Genomic DNA, 20,554 nt, shown 5'->3' with positions numbered 1-20,554 from the left:
CACAACTGATAGCACACTCTGATATGTAGTCTCTAAATGCTGCACCAGGAGGGGAAAGGCAAAGAAAGGGATAAATGATGAGGGGTGATGAACAATTATCCGAGACAGGTTTCTATGGCAACAAGGAAATAAGAGCTAGGCATACAACGTGGAACAAGGTGATCAGCTGCTGTCAGGATACTGGGGAGCAGGAAGTAAAGCTTTGGGTGTTGGAAATGGATTGTAGGGTGTGATTCACTGCAGAGAGAGAAGAGAGACCAAAGAGGGGGAGGGAGGAGGAGAGGAGGGGAGGAGGGGGGCAATGGAGATGAGAGTTGCAGCACCATTTTTCACAGCAGACAAAAACATTTGCTGGGATATCAATTTGAAGCTGCGAAGCAGTCTTCCCCTCCTGCCCCATCATCCATCATCTTTTCATACTAACCACCACTGGGCACTCCACCCCTTCCCCCCCCCGCTACCACCCACACACATGCACACTTACACACTTGCCCCCTGTTTTCCTCCCACACTCATGGCCACACATACAGCAACACTTTCTGCAACCTCAAGCAATTACACAAAACAGACATGCACAAACAGACACACATGGATGCAATTCAATGCCTGTCTCAAACAGGACATGCAAGTGGGACCCATAGATGCTGTGTGTGGGAAGAAAATGCAAGGCAGAGCAGCTGAAACGCAGCACTGAACGGGGTTGGGGTTGAGAAGGCGGGGCTGAGTGGCCGTCTCCCCTAGTCTTCTCCCATTAGCGCCAGTAGGGGAGACCCCACCCTCTGGCTGCCCCCTTATTGGCACCTTTGCCTGCACCCCATCACTCATCTCCTAGCCATCATCCATCACCCATCGCGATCAATAGTAGGCCACACATTCATCAGCCCCTGGTTGCTGATGGGAAAGAGGAGGGTCGGCGGGGGGAGAGATGGAGCGAGGGATCACATGGTAAGGAGAGGGAGTAGAAAAAAGGCGAGAATATTTGAAAGTGGGTAAAAGGAATAAAAAGAAAGGAGAATTAAAGGAGGAGGAGCATGTTGGAGAAAATGTGAGAATAAGAACTAGACCGAAAAGTAACAGAGGTGCACTGACAAAGCAGCAAGATGACAGTAGAATTTTTACTTGTCATTTGGTGTCACCAAGAGGGAAATTAATATGTTTTTGGGCATGAGATAAAAAAAAATTATAGAACTAAAAAAAAAACAATTACAGGAGTTTTGGGAAAGGATTAACAATATTACTGTAGCAATAAATAAAGAAGGCTTGGTATTTTCCAAGTCACATTTCTATAGACGACAGTGTTGAAGCCATCATAATGATAAGTGGTAATGGTGGTGATGAGTGGTATAAAAAAAAAAAAAAAAAAACAGAAAGAACCTTTAGGGCAAAGAGAGAAATATAACTGAAGGGAGGTTTAATGTGCATGATTACACACACAAGCATACAAACATGCACACACACACATTGAGAACATAATGGTGCAATGTCCCTGTCAGTCATTCAGTGGATGTCAGTTTCCGGCAAGGCTCTGCACTTTGTGCTGACAGCCCATAAGTTGTGCCGGCACGCACACACACACACACACACACACACACACAACCCATGCACACACACACACACGTGCACACACACACACACACACACACGCTGGCTCAGGCCTTTCCCCTTCTGACTGAGGGTGGACCGGAATAGATCGCACTTTAAGATGATGGATGCTCCCTCTACCCAGAAAGGTTAGGGACGGGACGATAAGTTACTGAGCACCATGTTCAGAGCGACTCTTAGAGGTTGGCCACAAATATACAGTAATTGTGATTGCTTGACAGCTGGGACATGAACCTCTGACACAGCTGGACCACACCATGTACTTTAGGGGAAATGTATTAAAAAAGCGCAACATTGTTTTTCTTAAATGCCTGTGTGTATTCATTTATCATGTGTTTTATTTATTTTCTCAACTATCTATTTCAACGACCAGTGACTCTCTGGGCTACATTGACTTACATTACCTTGCAATTGCATGTTAATGTACGCCGTGGCGAGTAGTAGGAAAGAGCAAAAATCCCCAAAAGACTGGGGATTGTGTCTCGCGTGTGACCACGTGTGACGTTCCCTTGTCTTGCTTGTGACACGCATTTGACTTTTCCTCAACCCTAGCTTTCTTCTTTTACTAAAGCCAACCCCATTCTTTTTTCCCTAAACTCAACCATAACACGGCAAGTGGTGTGTATGTGTGCGCCCGGTTCATACAGTGTAGACATACACACGGGTAGCTCAAAAAGGGTACAGATGACTGCCACTTAGCTAAAGAAAGTTCACGTGTACATTTACGCAAAGTCCTGATGCCATGTTGCCCTGGTGGTAACAGGACCCAAGGCCAGGTGAGATTGTGTGTTTATTCCAACCACTACCTGCTCTTCCTCATTTAGGCAACAAGGGAGCAAACGGAGGGGGGGGGTCAGGGAGAACTGTGGGTTAGATGACATGTCCAGAAGCCACACCACCACCAACCACCCAAAGTCATCCAGTCCCCAGGTCCCCTCTGTGTGCATGTGTCAGATGTCGCTCTCATGTTTCGAAACCCCAGGCCTCCATCTACCGGATGCTCTCATTGGATTATTCAGGAGAGGCTAAACGTTCTTTGTAGCAAGCAGACTAGGACAAAACCCCACCTGGGCAGGATAAGCCACCACAAGCTCTGAAGCAAGTCTGCTCTTGTAGCATGAAAATGTTGTTACATGCTAGGAATTGTGGAGGAACAAAGTGTCCTGGTAGGAATCATTTCTTGGTTTGGAAATGCTGATTTTGAAAAAGAAAAGCTTCGTTAGTTACAACCTTTTTATGATAGTGACAGTTTTGGAGTTTGCCAAATAAAATCACACGGAAATCTATATGGCTATAAGTGTAGCAATTTACCATTTAAAATTTTTTATTTTCTGTTTGCGGAAAAAAACACCCTCACAACTTTGGGTCGGCAAGTTGCCGGCCTCCAAGGCAGGAAGTAACGCGTGATATCAGGTCTCGTGATGTAACAAATTGCTATATAGTGTTATATAGTGTAAATATATAAAAGTGAAACAACAGCCTAATTAGTTTCCCAAAAACATTTTTCCTTCAAAGTTCTGAAGAACCATAAGTGAAAATAGCAAAATGGCCCCAAGATTAAGCTAAAGCCCATGTGCTAAAAGCTAACATTAGGGATGTTGGGGGGAGCAGGAAACAACTGCATGAAAGCACAGGAAGTGAATGTTGCCAGGACAATTCCAGTTTTAAGCACATAACCACAAAGTTTGATGTTACCCGTTTTTTCCTCTTTCTCCTGTGACCTCTAACACCATATGTGCTGCTCTTTTTTAAATATTTCATTGCGAGCCCATCCATTGTACTTATTCTTCATATACACACATACACACACGGGCACGCATACAACCACACAAAACATGCGTGCATGTGTAAAGTCAGTCGCTTGTGTATGTTCTTTCATGTGTGTCTCTGTGTGTGTCAGTGTAAAGGGAGATCAGTCGCAGATAATAGACGTCTGTGTTTAATATTGGAGGAGTTTGAAGGTAACCGCAAACCTGCAAGCCTGGGGTCACTGTGTGTGAAGCTGGACACCTGATCTGCAGCACTGCTGAACACAGCTATTGTCAAAATGGCAGCCTGGAGGACCGATACCCCTAACCTGATTTTTGTTCCATTTGCTCCACTTATTGATACATTTTACGTGTGTTAACGGGTCTAAAAGATGTAACAGTTTATTTACTGTTATTCACAGTCGCAATAATGCTATTCCCCCTCATGCAAAATTTTAATCTGAATTAGCAATATGCAAAAAAAGAAGAATGCTAAAAAATACTGTCTCTTTCTTCCAATAAGGTTATTAAGAGAGTTTCGGGAATCCTATAAACACACATTGACACTGGTAATCTCCTGTCAGCCAGACAAAGAAATATGAGGTACAAGAGCAATCAATCAGATACTTAAAGCCCTGTGCTGACGTCTGGAGCAAAAGGTGGAGAGAGGGAAATGTAGGAGAACGGTGTAGACAGCTATGTAGCGAGTAAACTCCCGCTGCCACGTAGAGAGATATTGGACAAAATGTGGAACTAGAATGAGTGAAGAGGGAGCAGTATTACATGAAGTTCTGTGAAAGGTGAGTTAAATGAAAAGCAAACATGGGTTACGCAAGAAACAGAGAAGGTACAGACAGCAAGTCCTGACGTCACCTCTGGGCTGACTGCTGTTCCACTAGCTTCTGTAACTCTATACAATCTCTCATTGAGCATTCCTGGGGTTCACGGCTCTTAAAGCTGTGATTATCAATATTTTTACATCACAAATATGCAGAGGTGAAACAGGCTGCTCTAAGTGACCCATTCACATACACAACTGATGAATACAGTGGAGCATTTAGCTGCTAAAGAGCCAGATATTTCCCTCAGGAACTGGAGACCAGATTAGAGCCGTGAATATTGGACTTGCATTAATCAGGTTGACACAAGCATAACTCCAAATGAATGCTAATTTTGCTCTGTGTCTGCTAGAGGCATAAATGGCCAACTATTTGCTAGAATGTTCCCCATATTAACTTTTTAAGATGATGGTTGGATAAGCTTGGCTTCTCCTATATTTAAATGATATCCATTCTCTTCTAATGTCTTTTTTATATATATATTCCGCATTCTTCTGTCTCTTTAGACACGTCTGAACTACCACTTGACTTGCCCATGGACTCACTTGGTGATGTTTAACAAATGAAAGTGAAATGCACTTTCCTTATTTAGATTAAGGTTATGTTCCAGGTCTGGATTTTTGAAGTTAGCTTTTTTTCAATGTCAATGTGATTTTGAATGAAAAGGGGCAGAGTAATGAACAAAAACGAATGAAATTTAGGTTAAAGGGGCACTTTGCAGTTTTGTCAATTTCTGTTTTCTCGCTTTTTGCTTGCAGTTTTCTCTATAGAGCTCCCCCTACAGCTTCGGAAAAGATATTTGGCAGCTCACATGTTTACTGGTGTTTGACTCCTTGCTTGGTCAGTCTGCCGTTTCCTCTTTGTCTGTTCCTCCGACAATGCTTTCCCAGATTTCTGCTCCTTTTTTGCAGGCTCAGCTTTGACAATATTGTAAAACAATCCATCGCTACCTTGTTAGTCAGTTCCTGAATGGGGGTGTTTAGGCCGACGTCTGCAGTTCCGTGAAGCAATTCGTTACATCACAAGACCTGATATCACGCAATACTTCCTGAGGCTGAGGCCGGCAACTTGCCGGCTCAAAATTGCAATGGTGGTTTTTCCACTCACAAGCGCTAGGGGGGAGCGAGACAACCACAATTCAACCCAAAAAAAGTCGAATAACCATTCCAATAACTCCAAAGCTGTTCAGTTAAAGTAAATGAAGCTTTAAAACACTGTATAGTTCCCCTTTAACAGATTTACTATTTCCCCCCGGTTTAATCATTTCATTGCTGTGTTGGTGGCAATGATGTGATGAGGTTAGATCACCTGCTTTCCTGACCCTTAACCTTTTGACCCCTGACATCATGTGGGCTGGAGCAGTGTGTGGAGGCATTTCTTTCTAGTGGCTCTGGCAGATCTGGATTTGGCAAGTTAAAGGAAGAGTGGTATCCGAGCTGGGGTACTTTTGTACTTGCTGTATCATTAGTGGATCACAGATAAAGATACACAGATCTTGTGGCACTTTGCTACAGATTAGAAGACAGGCTTTGAAAACTGATGCGTTTATCTTGTGTTTTTATCTAGGCCACGATTTGGTTCAAATCACATGTAGGTCTAGCTTTTTTAATTAATTAATAACTGTAATTGATACACTAAGACAATGGTGATATATTTTGTTTAAAAAATGTGAAGTGAAATTGTTTTAAGAAATAGATCTTAGAACCCTCACCTTATCGTGACGGAGGGGTTTGTGTGTCCCTATAAACCTTAGGGCTGTGTTGTCAGGAGCTTTGTGTTCCTCGTAGGATCTCCCATGGCAAAGTGGTCTCAGATGAGGGGCCAGAAAAAGCCCCCGGGTGATTGCAGCTACGTTGGAGTTTACCCCGGTGGATGAAAGGATCACCTCCCTACGCCTGCGGGTGATGGGGGGGGAAACTCTGACTGTTGTTTGTGCGTATGCACCAAGCAAGAGTTCGGAGTATTCGGCCTTCTTGGAGACCTTGAATGGAGTCATGTATGGGGCTCCAGTGGGAGACTCCATAGTTCTGCTGGGGGATTTCAACACACACGTGGGCAATAATGGAGATACATGGAGAGGCGTGATTGGAAGGAACGACCTCCCTGATCTAAACCACAGTGGTTGTCTGTTGCTGGACTTCGGGAAACCATGTAAGCTGTGTACAGTAACGATTGGATGCTGTTGGCTTCAACTGAGGAGATAATAGGGTGAGGTAATGGAGGAGGTAATAGCACTTTGAGGAACTCCTGAATCCAGCCAATATGCCCTCTATGGTAGAGGCAGAGCTAGAGGATGATGGGGGAGTACGGGGTGAGGGGGTCCCTTCTCAGGGCCATCCAATCTCTGTATGACCAAAGCGAGAGCAGTAAGTCGGACTTGTTTCAGGTGAGGGTTGGCCTCCGTCAGGGCTGCGCTATGTCACCAATCCTGTTTGTAGTATTTATGGACAGGATATCGAGGCGTAGTCGGGTTGGGGAGGGGATGCAGTTCTGTGACCTTCAGCACTCACTGGATTGGTTCGCAGCCGAGTGTGAAGCAGCTGGGATGGATCAGCACCTCTAAATCTGGGGCCATGGTTCTCAGCAGGAAACCGATGGAGTGCCTTCTTCAGGTTGGGAATGAGTTCTTACCCCAGTGAAGTGAGTTTAAATACTTTTGGGTCTTGTTCACGAGTGAAGGGTCCATGGAGCGTGAGATTGGTCTGAGAATTGGGGCAGTGGGTGCTGTATTTCATTCAATTTATCGCGCCGTTGTGACAAAAAGGGAGCTGAGCCAGAAGGCAAAGCTCTCGATCTAACGATCAGTTTTCGTTCCTACCCTCACCTATGGCAATGAAGGCTGGGTCGTGACCGAAAGAACGAGATCCAGGGTATAAGCAGCCGACACAGGTTTCCTCAGGAGGATGGCTGGCGTCTCCCTTAGAGATAGGGTGAGAAGCACAGTCATCCGTGGGGAACTCGGAGTAGGGAGGTGTTCCAGGCACATCCAGCTGGGAAGAAGGCCTCGGGGAAGACCCAGGACTAGGTGGAGAGATAATATCTCCAACCTGACATGGGAACGCCTCGGGATCCTCCAGTCGGAGCTGGTTAATGTGGCTCGGGAAAGGGAAGTTTGGGGTCCCCTGCTGGAGCTGCTCCCCGGATAAGCGGACAAAGATGGATGGATCTACGAATCTTAGAAATATCAATCACAAACATCAGACTTCTTACCGAGTGTAGTTTGAAGTAAAAATCAAACACAAGCACACTGCTCAGATGTCAGATCTCATGCACTCGTATTTTACAACTATGATGTAATTTGCAGCATAAATCTGCTTGCATTAAAAATTTTCTCTTGAGCTGGTCAAGAGGGTTGACGGGGCAGCGCAGTCCAGGCGTAAATCAGCATAAGTGATCGGATAGATTTTTCTGTGTTAATGTAAGGTAGCCCAAGCATGCACAATAACTCAGATGAAAGGGAGGGAGAACAAGTGTGTCCAGCGTCCAGCCCTCTATTTGCCAAACCAATGTGGTTGGGTCATCAAATCGACAATGTGATTGACCCATCAATTGACCCCTGCTGACCTCTCAGGCCAATCAGGCTAATGGTGGCTAGTGGTTCAAGCTTTACCTCACTGGTATCCTTTCACTTTCACTCCTTATTTGTGTGTACAAACACACACACACACACACAGAGATTGACATCCACTCTTATCTCACACCCTAGGTTTCTAACCCATCTCAATTTTAACTGCGTGTATTGGCACGCCCTTTCTGAGGGACTCTCGTTAGCATTGACCTTTCTCTCTCTGCATGCTTGTTAAAATCAACAGACCTTTGACCAGTTCACTTTATGATACAACAACAGGCTAGCCTGTTTTGGAAGCAGGACTAGATTTTTGCTGTCACAATTCTCAGTCTTGTGTGAAATGTAAAAAATTCTATGTTTGGGACCACTTCTTCATATTAACCATGAAAATGCAGAATCACCATTTTCCATCAACATTGCCTCATGTGGATAAATGTTTCTGCAGGCTGAATCTCCATAAATCAATTATATAGTAACAGGCTCTGTGTGTGCGTTTGCGTGTGCATGTGGGTGTGCGTATGCGTGTGCGTGTGCGTGTGCGTGTGCGTGTGCGTGTGTGTGTGTGTGTATTGGAAGTGGCAGTGGGCGGTATTGATCAGATCCAGTATGTGGTAACTGTATCATGTTTCCACTTATTTGATGTAATAGTAGTGAATGGTTACTTAATTGTCAAGAGGGTTTACATCCGGGGTGTCATTCTATACACTGTGGGGAGGAGAGGTCAAACTCAAGTGGGATAAAAAGAAGTTGACAGTTCAAAAACCAAACACTCATGGGGCGCCTGTACTCATTGTCATTTCTTAAGACATGCCGGAATCAAAGCATCACATTGCTGCTTTTCTGGAGAGTTGAAATGTGTCAAGATGTGGGCAGCATATGGGATTTTACATTGATAACAATCAACCCAGGTGTTTTGCCTGGGTTGAAATGAATCACTTGCATTCCATAGAAAATGAATAGGGGCTAATGTTGCTGTTAGTGGGATGCACACTCTACACATTGCCTGCACCAATATCTTTATATTATTTATCTAACCACTTTACTACCTAATCTTTTCAACGTTTGATTAAAACTGCTCTGCTAACAATACATAACGCATAGGACCTAGCAGTCAGTTGCTAATCTTGGTGAGTAAGTCAACTCTTCATATCCATGATTAAATGGTCAGCGATACTTTGCTCTAACAGTAAACACTGCAGCAACCTTTAATGCTCTGCTAGACCAGCAAAGGGAAAAAAAAAATGGAACAGTTACATCAGTTGTGTGCATCTGTTACATTGATGTAATGGACAGCGGTTTTGGCCTCACATCGCCCTTTACTTCACATCAACACAGCTCATTTATAAAGACTTAGACTTCGATCACAAATAGCAAGATTTTGCTGCAATGTGCTTGCACTGCACTCTGGACTATCATGATTTGTGTTACTCTAGAACTCTTCTGATATCACCTGTTTTTAACCATACAATGAGTGAGATCACCCTGCCAGTTTTACACCAACCTCATCTCAGCCCTCTCTCTCTCTCTCTCTCTCTCTCTCTCTCTCTCTTTCTCTCTCTCTCTCATATCAACTGAAATAAATTGCACATCTTTTCCAAACAGAGCAATTTCTCTGCCATCTGTTCACCAACATAAATCAGGGCTTGTTGATGTAAACCTCCTCCTTCGTCAAACTCCCCCCAGTGAGGACTGAATCAGACCTAATCCCAGTCTCCCCTGCCCTCTAAATCATCTGTGCATATTAATGGCTCTATGCAGATAGAAATTGGTATATGCAAAATATGCAAAACACAAAACCCAGGCCTCATGATGAGCAAGAAGAGAAACAGATTGTTTTAACAGCTGAGTGTGCTGGCAAATTGGCATTAAAGTTAAATAAAACAAAAAGATGAAGACTTTAAATATCCTGATCCAAGTAATGTTACATGTCAAAACAATTTAGTAGCCTATCCTAACAGACCAAGGAGGACAGGGTTGCCTGACTCTAACTCATGACAAAAACACGAGTAAAATTAAAAAAACAACAACATGGCATACACTCTGCTACCGTGTGTTTATTTAAATATAGGAACACCTATATGTAGGCCTAAGAGATTTCAATATAAGCCTATATATTACTATTAGGAGTATACATACTGTATGTCAAGGATGTAAAAAATTAAATTAACTTCAGCTGGAGTCCAATTTAATACAGTAATAACACTGTTGACCGCATCAGTGATCTCTTTCTATTCCGCATTCTTCCAGCAGCGTAATACCAGTTTTTAGGCTGCCACATAGGACACACGTTACTGCAAATTAAACTGAGATGTCAGGGTTTCCATCTCCACCTCGGAAAAGGGGCGCTTCTTATTACGTCTGGCCATGTCGTAAATAGTGGGGGCGAGGCCTCAAAACCAAGAATATAGTGGGGCGTTATATTTAAATTACGATTATTTCCAGCTGCTGCATTTATCAATGTACAACCATTCTTACGCTCTGATTGGTGTGATACGAACTTTCATGAATCCCACGTGTAGCCTGTAGTAATGAGGGCGATGAATGAGGGCCATTGTGTGCATGGGCAAATGTATAGTCAAGGATAAAGTGCAGTGTGTGTTTGGGGGTGGGGGGGTGGGGGGTCAGTGACAGTGTAACAATGACTTGAGGAAGAACAATTATGGATTATGAACAATTATGACTTATGATCAGCAACAGCAAAACATCTTTTTGAGCCATGTTTGAACCGATGTAGTTTAGTTTAGGAATTTTCAGAAACTAAAAATAAAGCCTCACACACGCGGATTTGTCCTCACAGTTCTTTTTCCATATAAACATTTCCATTTGAGTATACAAAATAGTGAAAATAAAAAAAGGGTGGATTTTAAATTAAACTCTTTAAACTTATGTAAACTATAGTTGCTGATTCTGTTGTGTGCTAAAATGGCAGCCGAGAAAGGACACCCATAAAAAGATCTGGCGATGATATTTATGATATGTGACTTGTTGAGATTCACCACCCTCTCATGCACACATGCAGATGTTTCCATATAATCGATAATCCAGCCTAGCCCCCTTATGTATTGGATTAACACTAGCCAGGCCCAATCCAGCCACATGTGGAGGACAAGAAAGCAAGACAAGACAGACCAAAAGGGAAACATCTGCATCAATGTGAACTGTCCTCTGTTTTGTTTACTAATTTACTTTTTATAGAGTAAATCTTCAGCTACAAAGTTCATTATTTAAATAAAAATGTTGGATGACATTTGTATGTTCAGAATTTGAGCATTTCCCCAAGGTGTAACTCCTCTAAAACTCCTACAGAAACCAATTCTGACATATGTGAACTTTGAGGTTTGTGTAAAACAACCAGCAAAACTTTGAGCTACAATGGTTCAAAAGGAACATCTGGCCAGATGAATACTTGGAATCCATGGTACAACAGGAGCAGGTTTTAATGACAACAGATGGCTTGACAGGATTATGAAACACAGACACGCACACACACACACACACACAGATGCATACACTCTACAGACATGCACAAGAGATGATGAGATGAAACCACAAGAAAAAACACTGTGAAAGATTGAAAGTGTTTGAACGGTCTTGGGGCTATTTCCTTAATAATTCAACTTTATATAGCATAAAAACTTGGAAGCAACGGTCTGACCCGGCTGCCAGCATCAAGTTTTATTTTAATTAGGTTAATTGGGTACTTAATTTGCTCTCCGAGGCTTGGCATCCCATGCACACCTAACTGTCCTGAAAGTGGATAAGTGTTAGGCCCTTTTCTCATCTTTTAATGTTATTCATTTTACTTTTTTAAAAGGTTTTTTCATTAATAATTTGATTCCTCAACAGAAATGTTTGGACACATGCATTACATTCCTTAGAAAAAAATAAAAGAGGTCAGAAACTCATATTACTAAAACGGAACAAAAAGATAAGCAAATAAAACACTTATATATTATGCGTATATATTTCATACATGTGGCCAAAGTCCAGCCTGACATCAAGCCTAATGGATCTTTCTATAGGAGATCCATTGAGCTGCTTCAGAGTGCAAACATGGCTTTGATTAAACTTTCACTAATTAAAGTCTTCCTCATCTTATTAGCCAGACTAATTGATTTAATTTGTCTTAGCTCCACTATTGGCTGTGACCTCTACTTAGTTAATGAATGAATTGATTTAGCCCAAGTGTATTTGGAGGCGTCAAAGAGGATTTTGACATGTTGCCCCTTTAATCTTGCTTACTCTAGACACTCTTTGGGTCACTATGGCAATGTATTGGCAAAGGTTTCCGGGGATGGTGGGGTGGATAGTTGTGGATTGTAATTTCCACTTCACAAGGCTACAAGTACAGGGTAGACTTTGGCCTTCTGCAGTTTGTCAGTGAATGAAGAAGTAGCCTTGGCATTGACATTTTAAAAGCACCATTCTTCACTTGCTTTCAAACTTGGAAAGAAACTTAAACTTGCATAGAATCTGCTTTCCCTGGCCAGCCTCTACCTTCAGGAAGATGAGGCAATATTCCAAAGGTCGTCATGTTTTGGAGGAGAAAAATATGAGTCAATAATATTGCCATAATGCCTGATAAGAACCAATATACCTCCTTTACAAGGGCACTTGGATGCCTAAATCACTAGCATCCACTTTATTGACATCGTTTTTCTTAATAATGGTACGAGACAGAGGAGCTTCCTGAACTTGGATGCAGTTATTAACCAGATGTGGGGGAAAGGCAAAATCTAAACTTGGCACTTTTAGAGGCATTTGCAGCTGTAAAAGGTGCTGCATGTGGTCATTTATCAAAGAAAACAGTAATGTAGGAGCTGGATTTTGTTCAAATATGCCTATATAAGAAGGCAGAGAGAGAACTTGGTGCCATGCCCTTGAATGTGCTGTTCGTCATGGTCACTGAATTGGAAGGCACTCTTACATGCAATGTAACATGAACAAACAGCTCCCTCCAGTGGTGAAAGGGCTACATTTTTTCTTTTGTGAGCTCATCTCCAGGCCAGCATCCAACAAAGTGAAGTTTCATCCAACTTTTCATCCAAGGCAGCAAAATAAATGAAAATGCAATTAAGTGTTTCAAGAAAATACAAGCAAATGTGAAAAAGTTAAGCGAACGTCCCTCTGTGCATATTATGTACCGAATGATTGTTATTCATAGCGAAAAACTTCTAGTATTTTAGGCCTGTGTTCCTGTGAGCAGATTATATCAGATCTCCCATTGTCAAACACCAATTTGGATCTTGGCATCACAACTACATTTAAATGTTGCTTTGTTCTGTAAGAGCTTTGTAAATAGGCCAACTCTCATTAAAAGAAACAGCTGATGTGTGACTGAAGAAGTGTTCTGGTCAGTTCTTACAAGAGTATGTGTATATGCTTACACATGCGCACTTAGATAATCAAAGTGTAACCAAATACATTTTTCATTTGCAACCTTTGACATTTATTCTGACCTCAAACTTCTTCTCCTTGTGCTTCTGTTTTGTAAGATTTGTCCACAACTCATTCCATATTTGTATAGTTTTATTGCTCCCATGGAACCTTATCCATTCCTCCTGAGCCAACATAATATATACTTGAGAAAGGAATCTAGTTCTTCACTAGCTGACAAGCAAGGATAACCCTCAAGGTATTTTTTTTTCTCCAAATGACAACCATTAATCTTCAAACCAGAAAATAATGCAACTCATTATAAGAACACCTCTCTAGGGAGTTACAGAGAAAGATAAGTGGAAAGGTTTTTTGACAAATGGAATCAACTCAGCTGATATAAGAAGCGCAACAACCTGCACAGCAGGTTCTGGCCCTAAAAAAACAATTCAGGTAGAAAAAGAAGATTCCTGCTGAAAGAAAGTGTCTGAGCCTAGTTACTGCTGTGATAACTCAGTGACTTACAATATAAGGACGTTTTTGTGAGTTTAAAATGACATGGTTCAACAGTATGTGCCTTGCGAGATATTGTGTTTCAAACTTTTTTAATTTGGTTTTCTTAAATTGCAGTCTCAAAAATAACTACTTTAAAAGTAGAAACCATACTGAAGTTCACTAGCACAGGTGGAACTGATGTGGTGGCTACATGTGAACTAATGTTTAGGGTATGATTATGGATGTATGTGTAAGGTTCCTATGACAAAATGTCCTAATCCATAGGATTTAGTATTGATTATATTAATTCATTATGATTATTTTGAAAATGAAGTGGCTTCTATTTTTTCAGAAGCAAGACTTGGTTTAAAGTCATTTGTTGGATTGATGGCATTGACAAAACAAAAATCAAATTCATACTGAAGCAATATGATTACATGAGCAATTGAAAGAGAGCACTGAAAGCAGCTCTTATGAGTTCAACACTTTGAGCTTCAGAACTTTTTATCTGAAAGCCTTCATAGAGAATACTTCAGATAAAAATAAGCTATTTAGGCAAATGAATCATGCAGCTCTATCTCTGTTGACAACACACTGAATATAGAATGGCTGGGGCCTGTTAAGTGGGTTTTTAAAGCTGCAGTCAGTTGCCTCTGGCCAACACACACTTTTTGTCACAGCTTTGATGTTCACTGATGTAGCAGATGACACTTAAGATTTGGTTTTGATAGGAAAAAATAAGAGATGAGCTGATATTTGTGAACCAGGATTCACTTTAAATGTAGGCTGTGTCCTGCACATTGAGGGTTTATTGCAGACCACTGTGGCTTCCTGAAGTGTCAGGTATATACAGTCTACAAGCACAAACAAAAAATGTTTCGAGAAGTGCTGCACCACGAGTGCTCTCTTGTAGAGAAAGGAAAAACTCTCTTTTTTTTTAAATGCAGCCATTTCAATTTGTATGGCCAGATCTGCTGGAGACTTTGGTTGCCACTCAAATTAGTATGATATGGATTTCATTACTAAACTCAATCCTAATGTGAAAGCACAGTATACGGATTAATATAGTCAGCCTCAGTAACAGCTTTATCTATGTTTGATTAAATATGATAAGGTTTGTTTTTCTAAGTTTGCATGATACACCCTTTAAAGTGATCCAGCACGTTATTGACAACAGCAATAAACTTTCTCTCTCTCTTTCTCTTTCTCTCACTCTCCCTCTCTCTCTATCTCTATCTCTCTCTGTGAGTGTGTGTATTTGTTATGATTTTTTTCATCAGTGCCATCTGGATTGCTGACAGAAAGATGGGATGTGATCATTTGGCCAACTCATACATCTGCCCAATGAAGGTTACTTGATAAACAGAGTGAGAGGCCTTACACACTTCTGAGGATGTGCGTTTGGACGCACCTTGTGTGAGGTTTACAGACACATGAGATGCATGCATGACCTTTGCAGTCCAAGTCTTCTTTTTTGGGGAATGTTGCACTTGAATGTAAGTTACATCCATGTTGCTGGTAGATAGGTGATGGCAAAAATAATTATTATAAAAAAAGAATGTAATACATATTTCCTTATTTTTGGAGTTACTCCGTTTTATTTTTATTGTAGGCCTATGTTTTATTTATTTATTTATTTTAACTTTGAGAAGTTTTAGTTCCTGAATCTCGGGTCTTTGTGGTCAAATAGTTCACACAATGCCATGATCCACAAATCTTGTGACATATTAGCTGCATTTTGTTTAAATTTTCATGAATGCTGTACAAAATTAGTTTAAAGGCCAAGTGGTTGTGAAATTGACCTTACCTTCCCATATGGCCGATGTTATAGGGAAGTATGAAAAATCACAATTTTACAAGGCAGTTTTGAACCTAAAATTACCTAAAAAAACGTTTTACTTACTTATTCTTTTTTTTTTAAATTACACACACACACACACACACACACACACACACAACGTAATGTACAATCCCTGCGTGATGTTTGCTAAATGTGTGGTCGTTGAAGCTGACATGCAGAGCGAGCATACTTGGGGTACTTCCCCTTTAAGTCGGCAGCTGTCGTCACAGCAGGATGACTCGTATATTTTGCGACAGGATGTACATGCACCGGCTAGTCTCCGCTGGCAAAAAAAAAAAGAAATGCGTTGTCGAGGGGGGTGTGGAGGGAAAAAGAAAATAAATTCCGTGTGTTTATGTTAACAGCCAACTGTTTATAATGTGATACAATCCTCCAGTCTTCGGAGACTCAAACACTAGCTTTTTTTGGTGAGGAGGAAGACGTCGTAGTGTTGCATGTAAGATTACCATTGGTTCTGCTCGATCACTTATTTCTAGACCAGAATATGGATAACATGTCCTTTTGGGGCAAGAGATACCGTGTGCTAGCTGTGATTTAGCCATTAAAACATAATGGATTTAATGTATGGTCGGACATAGGCTAACAACCATCTGTTAAAATGTAGCCTATACCTATTGTTTGCAACTTTAAGTGGCAAAATCCTTTATCCTCAAGATTTCAGTCCTGGTATATTTAGAATGTCTAGTTGAGTGAAAACAATGGAATTGTACTGAGTTTAGCAGTCTGCGGCATATACGTTTAATGAATCTTATTCTATTTATTGTCTCGAGTCTTGTGGTTGATACATGGCCTTCATGTTTTTAGAATTGTGTGCTTAGTTCCATTTTTATGTGAAGGCCTATAAAAAACTGTAATACAGCATTTTTCCGGGAATGTCACCATAGACACCCAGATTGTAATACTGCAAATATATAAATATATTCTAATATGATACTTTCATCTGTGGACCATAGGCTCAATCTGCATTATGCTACCTCCTTCAGCGATAGATGGTGACTTTAGAGATTCCAGCTTTAAATATACTTACATTAAGTATGCACTGGTCTGCATTTCTTTTATTAGGTTTGCAGCAATGTGTGCGTGTATATTTTGAAAAATGTATCAAAACATACAGTAACAATTTCTTGTTTCATTCAAAGGGGGAAATGTTGCTGACTGGACTCCACAGCAGGCAGACACTAGCAGCAGCCACATCTCATTCCTGGGCTCTTGTAAGAGCCACTCTTTGCTCCACAACCTGATGAAGCTAACTTCCTCCCCAGAAGCAGCACTCACAGAGGACTCCACCTGTAACTGGGACTCCTGTGCTGGGCTCCAGTAGCCCACCAATGCCTGTGATCCCCATCCCACGGCGGGTGCGCAGCTTCCATGGCCCCCACACTACCTGCATGCACTCGGCCTGTGGGTCTACGCACGCTTCCAAGCTGGTGCGCACCAAGTACAATAACTTTGACCTCTACCTGCGCTCACGCTGCATGTACAGCTTCCTCCGTTTCCTTCTCTACTTTGGCTGCAGTCTGCTGACCTCTATGCTCTGGGTGGCGCTCTCTGCTCTCTTCTTTCTGCAGTACGTCAGCGTGCGCGTCCTCCTGCGGCTGCAGTACAAGCTGTCTGTCATTCTACTTTTGTTAGGGCACCGGCGCCTTGACTTTGGAGTGCTTAATGACCTGATCATCTACAGCATGCAGATCACCATGTTTCTGGTTGGGGGGCTTGGCTGGTGCTTCATGGTGTTCGTGGACATGTAGCTGCAATGTGAGCAACGTGGGAAATGTAGTGTGCGATGTGGATGCTAAACACTAACTTCGGAATTGTGTGGTGCTACAGGACAATATAAGCCTTTAGCATGTTCTGTAGGACTGCTCCATATCTCCCCTCTAGTCAAAAAGACCCTTTTTACGTCAAGTCCTATTTGGTTTAGTTTCAGATACAAAAGTTTGTGTAACAACTGTGATCTTTTAAAAATGTTGGTCCTGTATAACTCCTGAATGAAAATGATGCATGAGTCTGACTCGAGTCATCATGCAGGACTCTCAAGAGACCAATAGGGTCCAAATCTCTTCAATTTCAAATGTATTTTAATGCCATTTGAAAAAACTTTCACAAATTTTGAAAGGCATCTTGACTAAAAACTCTTTTCTGTATAATAATGGAAAATGTGAATGTCAAAGTCTGTGTTGCATGGAAAAGTGACTGATGTGCATCATGGCTGAGTGATGCAAGACAGTCGTGATGCAAGACAGTGTGCTAAAATAACACAGGTTGGGCTCCAAACTAAGTCTACCCTGATTCCTAGATTGTGATAATGACAGTTGTGTCATATATAATACATATATGCAAATACTGTATACATGTACCAGAGACACAGTCAGTTATGGTGGATAAAGTGACCAAAAACAAGTTGTTAACAGTTTGTGTAATGTGATTTTGTGGAAAGGGGTGCGGCAGAATAGGAGAATAAGTGACAAACATCAACTCTTTTTTGTAAAGTGAATAAATGCATTTTCTGTTGATGAAATGTGTCGTGCTTTACAATGCCAAGTGAATGTGTTTACTGTGTTGGCTAACAACCATGATGGCATGCCTCGAGCTGTGTCACAAGAGTGTGTGACAGTTCAAATTGAGAACGTCTTTGGGTCAAATGTTCCATCAGTTGCTCTTCATGTTGATTCAAAGCTGCTCTGACAGACTTCTCTGTTTAGCTTCCTGCAGCATGCAAACACCAGCCACAACTAGACCCCGCTGTTGCTGCCAACTATAACAATGACGATGGCTGTGTCCCAATCACCTTATATAGCCTCATTTATACATGGCATGCAGTATGCTTACAGGCTCTAAGGAGGACTGAAGCACTCCGATACACTTTTTACTCTTAACCTGGTTTAATTGTGAGGTTAACTGTGCCGTCATGTACAAAACATCATCTTAGATTTCCGTGTTTATCATTGGCTAGTACAGGAAAAAAAAAGCAAGTGGCTGGAAACTACTACTATCTTTTAGATGTGAACTTTTGACACAGAGGCTAGTGACCTGAGTGAGACATGCTTGAGACTGGTATGGCCTCAGGGTTGTAATTGGATAATCATGGGGGAAACAAAAAGCTTTTGTTCTGAGGATCAACACATCATATGCCTCATGCTCTGAGCTGGGCTGATCTGACAGCCCAGTTACAACAGAGGAGAACTAGACAGCATGAGTTGTCTTGTGATGTCAATAAAGTGCAGAAGGTAGGTTTGATGTTTAAGTCATGGCCTACTGATTTTCATTTCTCCTTGTTTGAAAGGCTAAAGTTGATTGCTTATGTCTGAATGACCTCTCAGTTTTCATTTTTGTCCTGATCTTTGATTGACATTGACGGCTCTTCTGTGTTTAAATAACCTTTTGAAGTTCATAACGTACAGAATGTCATGCCATGTCAGCTTCATACATCCCAAGTTTGATTTACTGTGTTGCTACTAGACCACAGTTAACAATAGGAGCAAACAAAATCAGCTGCCGTTTTATTAGGCAACAGTTTCAGTTTTACAGGTTTAGCTGAACAATAAGGCCTGACGAAACATCTGTAATTCCCTTGTAAACATGAATGTAAGTTTTCTAGTGGCATTGTGCTAAGTACAATGAGGTCATTATAAACTCGCCACTATGTACCTTGGATACCTGATAGTCCCTTTAGGAATAGTAATCTGCTACCACACACTTTCAAAACCAAGGGTGCAATAGGGCACTGTAAACTCTTATTAAATGCCATCAGCCCACTGTAAGCTCATGGAGGAATATCACAGGACAGAGGGATTTCTCATCATAGTACAGATAGATGTACATGGTAATTTATTTCAAGGAAACTGGGTACCACATAGAAGTACTTTCACAAAGTAAGATATAATTTAGAAGGGACGAGAGAAATAAAAGTAATTCAGTGTTAAATGAAATGAAAAGATAAACACCAATGTCAGATGAAATAATGAATTGTGGAGCATGTCGGATATGGCCAGGTAAACACAGGCTAATTGGCTTACAATAAAAAAGAAAGAAAAAAAATTAGAATTAGTTTTGGAGACATTGTAGGCTACTTAAATGTATGTACCAGGCAGTGTATTCAGTTTATGCAAATTTATAATTGCATTCAATTTTGTACTCAACATGCATCTGATAGCTGTAGTAATAAGGTATGTTGGATTGCTGTAGTTTAACATGGACCACTTACAACAGTGGTTCCCAAGCTGGGGCTCGGGATCCCTTCAAGGGGTCACAGGATCAAGTTGAGGGTCACAAGATGATTATGGAGAAAAAAAACATATTTTCTTTGCCGTATACCTTTCACATAAATTGTTTTACCTCTTCAGGCCACTAAAAAGTAATCAAATTAGCAGTCTAAGAAGGTATAACAATGGCTGCTTGAAAAGCTCACAGCTTACATTTATATGTAAACTTTGTTGAGAGGTTGCGTTTTGACTACATTTTGCTTTAAAAGGTTGCAAGCCAAAAAAGACTTAAAATATCAAAATACAGGTGAATACAAGTATATTTTTCCTTTTTCTTGTTTGTTCTTGTTATTAAAAAAACAAAGTGAACACGCCATTAGGCAAAACCTTCTGCACAAGATGTCTATCCGATACTGCTGTAGCTAAATTTAAGGATGTGCTTCCATGAGCTTTTAATTCATTACCAAGTCACAAAGTAACGGTGGACTCCTGTGCCCAATCAGCCCAAATCGATCATTTTGTTGATAGTGCTGCAGGCTTGCTGCGAATGACACTCAACTCTGTTGCCCCTCTAAAAAAGAAGATAATAAAACCAAGACGGTTAGCTCCATGGTATAACACTGAAACTCGTAAATTAAAGCAAATATTGCGGAAACTTGAGAAAAATTGGCATTCCACCAAACTGGAAAATTCTCGTTTAATTTGGCAAGACAGTCTTAAAAATTATAGGAAGGCCCTCCAAAATACCAGAGCAGCGTACTACTCATCATTAATAGAGGAAAATAGGAACAACCCCTGGTTTCTTTTCAGCACTGTAGCCAGACTGAAGGAAGGTCACAGCTCTACTGAGCCAAGTATTCCCA

The 20,554-nt window shown here is 41.3% G+C and overlaps 1 protein-coding gene and 1 long non-coding RNA gene across 3 annotated transcripts; one reads left to right on the top strand and one right to left on the bottom strand.

Moving 5' to 3' along the window:
- Window positions 1-4,886: 4,886 nt before the first annotated feature.
- Window positions 4,887-17,894, bottom strand: LOC116704457 (uncharacterized). Its single transcript, XR_004335680.1, has 3 exons — window positions 17,881-17,894; window positions 14,448-14,455; window positions 4,887-4,995 (listed from the first exon to the last, which is right to left on the bottom strand). It is a non-coding gene; the product is annotated as an uncharacterized LOC116704457 (long non-coding RNA).
- Window positions 15,678-18,002, top strand: tmem250 (transmembrane protein 250). 2 transcript variants are annotated; one of them, XM_032539978.1, is made up of 2 exons: window positions 15,678-15,925; window positions 16,629-18,002. In XM_032539978.1, exon 2 carries the CDS (start codon window positions 16,818-16,820, stop codon window positions 17,235-17,237), a length of 420 nt encoding a protein of 139 aa, XP_032395869.1. In that variant the 5' UTR covers window positions 15,678-15,925; window positions 16,629-16,817; the 3' UTR covers window positions 17,238-18,002. The 2 variants fall into 2 exon arrangements, with proteins under 2 accessions (XP_032395869.1, XP_032395870.1); XM_032539979.1 differs by having other exon boundaries at window positions 15,691-15,896.
- The last annotated feature ends 2,552 nt before the right edge of the window (window positions 18,003-20,554 follow it).

This window comes from Etheostoma spectabile, chromosome 16 (genome assembly GCF_008692095.1).
Source record: "Etheostoma spectabile isolate EspeVRDwgs_2016 chromosome 16, UIUC_Espe_1.0, whole genome shotgun sequence".
Taxonomy (NCBI): domain Eukaryota; kingdom Metazoa; phylum Chordata; class Actinopteri; order Perciformes; family Percidae; genus Etheostoma; species Etheostoma spectabile.
Note: the sequence above shows the minus strand (reverse complement) of the source record. Positions and strands in the feature narration are given on the sequence as shown.

Bases quoted from the DNA above. Each gene is read 5' to 3' on its own strand.
- tmem250 (XM_032539978.1), top strand. From the start codon at position 16,818: ATGCCTGTGATCCCCATCCCACGGCGGGTGCGCAGCTTCCATGGCCCC.